Source organism: Theropithecus gelada, chromosome 11, assembly GCF_003255815.1.
Source record: "Theropithecus gelada isolate Dixy chromosome 11, Tgel_1.0, whole genome shotgun sequence".
NCBI lineage: Eukaryota > Metazoa > Chordata > Mammalia > Primates > Cercopithecidae > Theropithecus > Theropithecus gelada.
This window is the reverse complement of record NC_037679.1, coordinates 14,562,811-14,574,193: the sequence shown is the minus strand read 5'-3', so window position 1 is coordinate 14,574,193 and position 11,383 is coordinate 14,562,811. Positions and strand designations below refer to the sequence as shown.

The window sequence follows — 11,383 nt, the reverse complement described above, 5'->3', positions numbered from 1 at the left end:
TGCTCTTATGCATTCATTCTGATTTTGTAACCCGAAATAAGTGATTTTATGTTTACATTTGTTTTATATTAAATATATACCTTTTGCATGAGTTTCCTCTCATGTAATATAAAGCAATAGCTAATATGTCTTACCAGAGATTTTGAAGGTGTTTCCATTTCTTCAGATCAGATTAATTTTAACTCCTGTCTATGTCTTCTTTCCCAGTTATCCTAATAGGCCTGGAATACCTTATTTGATTTAATTTATTTTTTATATATGTCTCTTGCTGTTTTCTATTTTTTGTTTTGATTCTTGGATTTATAATATTAATTTTGATAATTTTGTATTAGAGAAGTAATTTTTTATTACTACATAAATTAACTTGTAGATAATGTATATACTGATAAGTATTCTTACTTTTCTTTTCCTTAGAGGAATGAAGAAAAGACTAGATCAGAAGTGGAAAAAACCTTTATTTTTGGAAAAGTAATTTTTAGTTTCACAAAGAGGGAAAACACAATGTATGACCTTGGTTTGAAATAATAAGGATTTTGATAAAGATGGGATTAGGATACAATATTAAATGTCATTGAGAAGGTTCACATGACTAAACTGTAGTCAGGAAGCAATGAAATAAGTTAAAAGCTGTAGGATGACATTTAGGGAGTATTCTTCATTCACTTTACGCTAATTCATCACAACTTCTACTTCTTTGAGAGAAATACAATCCTCTTTACAGAGTCACTGAAAGCTTGTTTCACTTGCTCGTTCCTCAAGGTATAAATGAAGGGGTTCAACAAGGGTGCAACAGAAGTAGTAAGAACTGAAACTCCTTTATTTATGGCCACTTCATCTTTTGCAGAGGGCTTGATATAGACGAAGATGCAGCTTCCATAGGCAATGGCAACCACAATCATGTGGGATGAACAGGTAGAAAAGGCCTTTTTCCTTTGCCGAACAGAAGGGAACCTCAGAATTGTTCTGACTATGTACAAGTAGGACAGAATCACACAAACTAGGGTGATAATGAGTGCAAATACAGCCATAAGTATAACTATCTGTTCTATTACCCATGTATCTGAGCATGAGATCTTTAGGAGAGGACCTGCATTCACAGCTAAAATGATCAATGGCATTGGAGCCACAGAATTCGAGCTGGAGGCCTAAGCTCAGTGGTGGAACAATGATCATCAAGCCAGCCACCCAACAGCAGAGGACTAATAAGGTACACACCCTGTTGTTCATGATGACCATATAATGAAGGGGTTTACAGATGGCCACATAGCGGTCATAGGACATGGCTGCCAGGAGAAAAAATTGTGTTGCTCCAAAGAGAATAACAAAGAATATTTGACTGGCACAAGCATTGTAGGTAATGGTATTGTCCCCCATTGATATACTGTACAAGAATCTAGGAATACAGACTGTAGTAAATGAGACTTCTAAGAAGGAAAAATTTCTGAGAAAGAAGTACATAGGAGTTTTAAGGTGGTGGTCCACCAATGTGAGGGTGATAATAGTCAGGTTCCCTGTTACACTCAACATATAGGTGAGAAATAGAAAGATAAAAAGCAGAACTTGCAAGTGTGGGTCATCTGTCAGTCCCAGCAGGATAAAAGTTCTTATTACTGTGCAGTTTTTCATCACTGTTCTTTGATATCTACCCAATCCTTGTTTAAAAATCACGGTTTATGAGGAAGTAGATATTTGAATTCTATAGCAAAAGGCTATGCATCTAGAAGCCAAGTCGACCAGCCCACGTTTATTTTCTCCCTTTATAGAATAATCAGTGTTGCCACTGTTTCAACAACCTTCCTAAACTTCACATATATGAGCAGTGGATATTTCCTTAAGAAATCAAGTTTTGTAAAATAGTCCAATTTTTTCCTTGATCATCCTTATCCATCAGAATGTACAAATGCAGTTGATTGTAGTTTGCTACATGGAATGGATTTACAAATGGGTTAGAAAGAAATGATGCCATTTTATAGGTACTTAAAAATTCTTTGTCCAGGACAAACTGAATATAAGATACATCAAGGTAATTAATAATGTTAATTCTCTTCAGTTGTTATTATCTGAGGATTGTATTAAGATTAAGATGCATTTCTCCTGAAAAGCAAACAAACAAGCACACAACAATGACAACAAAATACAATCGTTGTCCCTGAGTCTTTCCCTGGTCTTTTTGTTCTTCTCTGCTGGCATTCCTTATTCTCAACCCTCTACTACCTGTAGATGGGTTGATGTACAATTATTTTATCTATAATGTGAGAAAAAGTTGTGTTCAAGGTTTTTACAAAATGAATATTCTCATATGCTTTCATTTGATATTCAGTTAATTGTGATTCTTTTCCCCTCAAAGCTCCAGAAGCAAATCTACATTTAACACACTAAATATAGTCTTCTAGGCTGTGTCTTTTTCAATATATTTTTAGGTCCTTTAAAAAGACATCATGTGTTCTCACTTATTCTGAAATCAAATCAGTTGAACTCATAGACATAGAGAGTAGAAGGATGGTTACCAGAGGCTGGGAACTATAGTGGGGGGCTCGGGGGTAGGTGGGAATGGTTAACGGGTACAAAAAACCAGAAAGAATAAATAAGAATTACTGTTTGATAGCACAATAGGGTGACTGTAGTCAATAATAACTTAATTGTATATTTTTAAATAACAAATGATATAACTGGATTATTTGTAACTCAAAGGATAAATGCTTGAGGGAATGGATAACTCATTCTCCATCATGACTGATTTCATATTACATCCCTGTATCTAAATATTTCATGTAGCCTATAAATATATACACTTGCTAGGTACCCATAAAATTAAAAAAAATTAAAAAGACATTAATGTCTCCTCCTCTCACCCCTACTCACTTTATACTTTAACCCTCTGTGTCCTCACTTTCACCTCCACCCTCTGAAGAATCTGCAAAGACTTCATTACTGTTGAAGCTAAGGGCACATTTAGGTTTTTAATCTTGCCTAGAATTGCTATAGTATTTTTGTTTTAAAGTTCAGTAATTCTTTAAATAGGCTTCATGTCTAATTCTGATATTCTTTCGATATCTGTCTTTTTAGGGTTTCTCTTTTTAGTCTCCTCTTTCTCCCTTCATCTGTGAAATACTGGCATTCTCAATAATCTTCAGACCTCCTGCTTCTTGTTTTCTGTTTGTTATTCTTCTTACCCTCTACTCTTCAAGGATGATTTTGCCCAGTCCAGTTGATTTGATGATCATGTACGTGATGTAGCCAAAGACCAGGTAAAAAGCATTGCTAAGTATACATCACAAGTTGGGTGTTCCACAGACACCTCACTTACCACATGCTCGAAGTCATGTCATGCTCCTTCTTTGAGTCTTCTGTTCTACTGGTGTTACCTGTTGCTTGTTACAGGTTAATTACTTTCATGTGGACTGCCAGGCTCTTCATGGGCAGGACCTTCCTTAATTTTCAGATCTCATCACTTACCATCTTCTTACCTTTCTTCTTCATGGCTCAAGTTGCCTTAGCATTGACTACTTGCAACTCTTCAATTTTCTACATGCTCTTGTCTGCACAGGCTTATCTTTTGACTGACTAGTGCATATCAGTCTTTAGGATTCTACTTAGGGATTGATTCTTCAAGGAAATGTTCATTTACCCACACAGCAAATGTGAAATTATGCTTCTGTGTTTTTTCCAAGTACTTATGTACTTGGTCTTGGATTATATCACACTGTATTATACTCTTCATCATACTTGTATTTCTCCTGTATGTTTCTGTAAACTTCTTTAGAGACAATATTTTATATACTCTGATTTTCTCTTATATCTGGCCTATGTAGGGTTCTCAGTAAATTTAGTGAAGAAATAAAACAGATTTGTCTACATAGTGACAGTAAGCTGTATTTTTAATGCTTATTCCTGTCAGCTGGTTCAACGTTCTTATTTACATACCTGTTTCAAACTGCACTGTCATTTTCAGTACATTCTTAAACAAAAGGCCAGACTATTTTCAGTTCAAAGTTCTGCAAATGCTATTTCGCTAGTACCTTTTCCAGAGTTTTTCTTTCCTCTCTGAACTACTTCTTACTTTACCTTGATATTATAATTCCTTATATGCTATTGTTATTTGCTTGGTTGTTTCTAGTAATCTCTCTCCTGACCTCTTCCTTCTTAGGAACTTAGGATTTTTTTTTTCCTTTTTTCCAGAATTTGATTCTCATATATCATTTTCTAGAGACTACAATTGTTTTACTTTCTGTTTTCCTTTATTTTTCAAGGCTGAAACCACCTACTATGTGTCTAAAGATTCATTTCTTTTCTAAGAGAGACTTTGGATTATCTTACAGAAAAATCAGGTGGAATTCATATAGATTATATGCATGGATGTATCCAAGAAGTTCAAAGATATCCTAATACTCTTAGGATTGGTGGATCTTTAGGGTCACTCAAAAGTAAACACTATGAATAGGAGCTTTGTTCTTTCTCTGTTATATCTTTTACTGCTGTGGAGACTCTGCTTGACACATAGCATGTGTTCAACAATTTTTCAATGAGTTAATGTACCTTTTATACAACATTATCTGTATTTTTATCTCTTAAAAATCAGAGTTTTAAAAGTTTCTTTGAAAAACCAATTTTTAAAAGTATTTTAAAGTTTAGACAATATTAAGCTAAAAGGCTCATACTGCAGTGTCAAGAAGATTAGAATTGCTGCTATACTTATAATTATTACCAAGGTAAAATTTTCTTCTTTGTTCAAATAATTTGCTGTCTTATTTATATCCTAAAGTCTGTTTCTTTCATACCAACACTCTTAGTGCATTTGCTAATTAATATAACCTGAATGTATTGGTGAAATAGCCTTTTTATTTGCATAATTCTAGTTCCACCTGTATCTTTCTACACATATTAGAAGGTTCATTTAGTTGCCCAATTTTCTGCACTATAATAGAACCAACCTCAGTGAGGAGTGTTTTTTAGAGAAACAAAAATACTTAGCATAAAGAGATATGAACAAACACACTTCTTTTAATAGAAAAATAATGTCATTACATTTCTATAGCCTGGAATAATCATGGAGTTTAAAACACTGTATTATTCAGTTTTTCTTTGTCTGATCAGAACTCCTCCCCTTTTTCCAATACATCAGTCCACCTAAAATACCACAGCATTCTAAATTTCTTATGACCCAACACTTTTGAGTTAAGGAAAACAACCCTACAATAGCAGTGTATTTCTTTTGTTTTCTTTTTCTTCTTCTTCTTCTTTTTTTTTTTGCATGTGCAGTTTTTAATATAGATTATACCTTAATAAAACTGTTAAAACATATATAGTGAGGACCATGAGACTATCTAAATGAATCATAACTTCTGTAAGTATTAACACGCTGCAGCACATTCTGCAAAATAGCATTCAGCCCTAGATTCACAGTTCTTTGTTCCTTGTGAATAGGCTAGGCTATTGGTGAATCGCATCTACAGGTGTAAGTTCAACAATATGGTTTGGAGAGGAGATAGAATACTTATTCTGATGGTCTTAAAGACCACATTTACTTATTTAATTATTGGACCTATGGTTTGCCCTTTTCTACTTTTCACATTCTCTCACAATTCTTTACCTAAACTTTGAGTTTAACCAGCCTCTCATCTCTTTTTCTTTTCATAAATACAATGGCACTTTTAATTCTTTTTTTCAGTCTTCATATTGTGTTGACTAAGAGTGAATATATCTTCCTCTTTTTTAGAAGACAAGTTGTGACAAGTGTATTTTGCCTCCACAGCTTTTGTTCTCCATACGCAACTTTCTAAATTCCCAACCTCTTTTCCCCTGATTCCCTGAGGTACACTGACTGTGTGCATTTATTGCATGGAGTTCTCCACTCTTCTCAAGGAATTAAGCAGCTCTGGATCCGTCTCTCTCTTTGCCCTCCTGTTAGAGCACATCCACTTAATTCTGTGTTAGGATATGCTTCCACCTAGCTGTTGGAAAATATGATGCAAGCCAGGCACAAGGCAAGGCTCTGTATTTTGAAAGTCATTTAATTTATACTGAAGTTACCACTGGCCGGGTGCCATGGCTCATGCCTGTAATCCCAGCACTCTGGGAGGCCGAGGTGGGCATTCAAGACCAGCCTGACCAATATGGAGAAGCCCCATCTCTACTAAAAATATAAAGTTAGCTGGGTGTGGTGGTGCATGACTGTAATCTCAGCTACTCGGGAGGCTGAGGCAGGAGAATTGCTTGAACCAGGCTGGGCAACAAGAGCGAAACTCCATCTCATGAAAAAAAAAAAAAAAAAAGAAAGAAAATTACCACTGTGGTATTTATCCAATGCTTTACTTTATTCTTCCAGAAATACTTGCATTTGACTAGGTTATTTAGTGTGTATTTCTCTGAATTATAAATATCAAAGATATTTGTCACAAGTATAGACTTCTGGGACATAGAGCTAATACGTTTTAGCCAGGAAATAGGCAAATGAGGTTAGGCTGTAGTGGAGAAATTAGAAATTAGAATAGTTGTGGTATAATTACCAAGAGTTTCATATGCATGTCAATGTCTGAGAACCACTTAGGCAATTAAGGAAGTTTATTGATAGCCCTTGACATCATCGTCTAAATCACCTATCAGTGTTGTCCCTTATGTCATCAGCGATCACCTAATTTATATATTTATAATTTCAGACACAAATGAAGGATGACTAAAATACTAACTGGCTTCTTTAATTTGCATTATGGGTCTTATTTTGTTAATGTCATCCCTGACCATTATGGCATTCTTCAGCAAGAGGAAATGACTTTATTTCTGTTCATGGAGCAATAACTGCTCCCAGTTCTTAGCCTGCATTAATTATTTATAATGGTAGCTACAAACATAAGTCTTATCTGACAACACAGTCTCTACGGTTCTTGCTATTTCTCCATCACTGAATGAAATTGCATCTCCTCAGAAGATACCAATTAGTTTGTTATATGAATGCTTTTTCACCTGCTTTGCATATAAAAAATCACTGCAAATATCATGAGTCTTCTGGGTCTGGGAAAATGAATTCCTTACTCTCATGGACATGTGCTTTATAAAATCCCATAAGGTACATATGGCAAGGCCCATCTTGCTTTAAAATTGCCGCTACAGGAAAATACACACTTATGCAGAAAACCTAATACAAATCTGTTAAGAGAGATGGTACGAGTCTGGCATAATGAGAATGAAGATGCTAACAGAGCATACTGGCCAGTAAGACACAGTCAGTCTGTCACATATGCTTACTTCTTAGTAAAACTCCCAAGGTGTTTCAAGAAATCCATAAAACTGAAACTGTTGCCTTGATTACCTTACTGCTCTCAAAACTGGTCTCTCTGCAAGTCTCTCACGCTATTCATCATCTTATTCCAGGAAAGAAAAACAGAGTTCCTTATTTTCAGATATTCTGAGGTTTCTTATGTTGCCTCAATCCTCTTTCTTTCATGCAAATCCCTTTTGACTTTGTTAGATACAGTCAGTTTATTGGAAGTTTTGCTTTTATACAAGCAGTGTACTAATAATTTACTATGCCTTTTTCTTTGATTTTAGCTTAAGAACTAATTTTCTCCCAACTACTTCAGGGTCATGAAAATTGCAATAAGCAGCATAAACTATGAAGTAACTGAGAATTGACATCCTTTCTGTCATGTTTGTTTTCATGCCTCTCCCTTTGAATACACACTAGGCAAAAGCTATCTTGGTGAAATAGTCTTCTACGCCTTGATCATCTTGTGCAGTGCAGCGCATCGTGAGCAGCAACACAAAGGCCTCTCAGTCTTAGTGTCACTTAGACATTAAGGGAGCATTTTTGTTGAACTAATAAATATGAGGGATTGAATTATTTCTGGCTAGACATTTAACCATAAGAGAATATTTACAATTTAGAAAAAAGCTAACATTATAAGCAATGTAATATGCTTTTTTTGTATATATTCCAAGCATTTGGAAGGCATGTTTCTGTGTGTCCTTTATATTTTATGGGTGACCACAAACTACTGCATGTGTGACTATGTAGGAATGCATAAATATGCCCTAGCTATGATGTTTAGTCTTGTCAAAGATCTGTTAATAGTTTAAAAACATGTTCACTACAGTTTTCCATATTAAAAATTTGAAACAAGCTTAACAAAATTACACAAGAGTACTCCAGCAAAAATTTCTTTCTCTTATCTCTCATATGAGAAAGGAATTGTCATACCTACATTAAAATACTTACTCTTTTGATCACTTTTCACGATTTCAGGTGGCAGCTCCCTAGTGGGTTGAACTGTGTTGTGTTGAGGAAGATGTAACTTTGTACTGGTTTAACTTGATCATCAATCTTCAGGTATCTCCTGAAGGATCTTGAGGTCTCCTAGTTTTGCATGTTCACATTACAATAAACACTCTTTTTAGAAACTTTCTTATTTTACACTTTGAAAATATTTTCCTTGGACTCTGTCATAATGGTAAGAAAATGTGATGTAAGGGAGGAAAGCAACAGAGTTTCTTCTGATTTCAGAAGAGCAGAGAGTTAGCTTTTCTATTCCCAAAACATTTATTTTTTCTGCTCCATCTCTTGGAAGTGCACTGGGATCATATAAATAAATAAAGCATCCTTAGTGGCCAGATTCAAACATCACTAATGAAGCTTCTATGTAATTAACTTTGGTAAAGCAACTAAAATAGCAACAGAGACACCTTCCTTTGAGGCAGTAAGGCAGAACAATAGCATCAGATAGAAGCCTGGTGCCCATGCTAATGAGAAAAATAATGCACAAGTCTGATTCTATTTCCTAATACACTTTCTAAGGATATGAGTATGTCTGCTTTTTAATAATCAAAATATTTTGCTTAATCTAATCCCCTATAATACAATTTTGCAAAGTCTCTACCATATATGAAAATCAGTATGGATAAAAGTTACTATGTATACAGAGACATTGTAAAATCAGTTCATATTGTGTTAATCACAGGATAATTTATTTACATTTGAAAAACAGAAGAAATTATATAGGTTAGATATATTATTTATTCTGTCTACAGACAATGTCCTGTAAGACCATCATTACATGGATGACCTTCAAAAACAGTTCACACCATTAAGAACCACTGTTTCAATGCATTCCAGCTTTGTAATGTTTGTCTCTGGGATTTTTAAATAAGTGTATTTAAAAGAAACATCTCAAACTGACTGTGAATGGTTTAAAAGTACACAAAATTAGGTTTGGAGGGCTGGCCAGAAGTATCGCTTTAGGTTAAATAACAAAGAGATATGGAAGTCATAGCCTCCATGTAAATTTTTATCAATAAGATTTTATTGTTTCTTTTGTGTATGTTATGCTTCCTTCATTAGATTCATTGTCAAGTATTTGTGTAGTTCTATGTTACTTTCAATTTTACATAATATATAGGTAGATAATATTTACATATTATTTATACATAGCATATTTTTGATATAATGATATTAGAAATTCATTTAATTTTGCAGATTACCATTGCTCCATCAACATTGTTAAACTTAGTTACACAATTAAAATTATCTATAGAATATATTGAATATTTTTATGTACACTTGGTAGATTTTTTAATGACTATTCACGGCCCCTCCATTTAAGAGAAATTTATTTCTTGACCTGTAGACTTTCTTCAAAGTAAAAATATAGCAGCAGCAGCTTAGGTTATGCTGCAGTAGTGAAAATTTTGGTAAAGTTGTCACCTGAGATAATCTGAAAGGTAGATAATATACCAAAAGTGGCTGTGGCTTTATGAATGGGCATTTGGAATTAATCTGTTTGCTATGATCTGTAGTAAAGAAACTGATAAATGAATTGGCCTATTTGGTGTTTGGTGTGGATGGGAATAGAGAAAATCCACAAACAAATGGGAATTAGAGTTGAAGATGCAACCACATCTCATCTCCCCTAAGTTAAAAGTACAATTTAGTCATTCTTTGAGGTATATGAAAACTATTTCACAGCAAGAACCTGCCAGTGATGTTGCTACCATATCATTTGTTTCAACATCTGAAACTATTAACTCAATATCTTAACATTAAGTATGTAATTTCTGTTGGGTGTAGGACTTTTTCAGAAGGACATAGCTCTGCCTTAAAAATCTCTTAAGTTTAAAGTATCTGTAAGTAAGTGTAAATAAGTACTTAAAAATAATAGTGAGTAAGACTATTGACATCATACAAGAAAGAATCTAGCATGTTAAAAGAGGATCATGTTTTTAAGTAGTTAGCCTGGGTAGGAGAGATTGAATGTAAATCAGTTTTCTGCTCCCACAGTCTATAGACAAAAAAAAAAAAAAAAAAAAAAAAAAGAAAAAGAAAAAGAAAAAAGAAGGCTGAGAAATAAACTTAGTCCCAAGGAAGTTTTATTTTTTTAATGTTCTTTAAAACTTCTTTAGAACATTTTTGGATATGGCAAAGTAAAATAATAGAAAAGCAGAGACCTCTTAGATTGTGACTCAAGAGCCACGAAATAAAAGTGGCTGGGTCTTATTCTCAAGAAACATAACTGGGAGCCAGTTAAGAGGCTTTCCAGAGCTACAGAGTGAGGGGCCCCTGCATTGCTTATCAAGTTCTATTTTAGACTTGATATTGACAGTGTTTGCTGTGTATTCCCAATTCCTATCCTTTCTGAATGATAGTGTTTTTTATATTGTTTTTTCCCTGTTTCTTTAGTAATTGTAAGGTGTGTACATTAGAGAAATCAACTGTCTGAATTTAGATAAGGCAGTTGTGACTCTAAAGTATAGAAATTGTCGTTGCATCCTGGAAGCTGAGCACAATGGCTGACTTCATGTGACCTTTGGCCTGTCTCCCTGAGAGAGGGGTTAATATGTTTTGTACGCAGCAAAGAGGGAAATGAATATTTGTGACCAACAGAGTTAAATGCAGTAGAATGTCTCATCATTCTTAAATATTCACTGTTCTTCCCTGTGAGAATTCAATTTCCTCAAATCATTGTCATTAGCTTTTGTAATGTCACTTAACTTTATCCAAGAATCACAGGTGGTTTTACCCATACTCTCTCCACTCTGTGATGAAAAGGGCATGTCTGAGATAAGGGTTTCTTTTACACCTGGGCCCTAGGAGGAAAAATATATGGAGAAGAATACAACCAACATGTAAAATAAGTGTAAACAAGCTTTTAATAATTTATAAAATTTATTTTAATTTTAAATATTTTACGCTTCTCCAGATATTATACTTAATCTGATGATCAATATTCATTTTGATTTACCAACATATGAATCCTTATTTATTCAATTCCTCAGTTCTTCCTTCATCTTTTAATTCCCATCTCTTTTCTTGTGGTTCAGTTGATAAAGAATTCTCTTGGATTTTGCTGATCTGAAATGCTTTAATTTTACTTCTCTTTTATTTTTTTCAATAAAT

General features: G+C 34.1%; 1 protein-coding gene across 1 annotated transcript; it reads right to left on the bottom strand.

Annotated features, from left to right (window-relative positions):
• Window positions 1–686: 686 nt before the first annotated feature.
• LOC112635596 (olfactory receptor 6C2-like) lies at window positions 687–1,626 on the bottom strand. The gene is given in 2 exon segments (XM_025403844.1): window positions 687–1,091; window positions 1,093–1,626. Coding segments are annotated over 2 exon segments (939 nt in total).
• Between the last annotated feature and the right edge of the window lie 9,757 nt (window positions 1,627–11,383).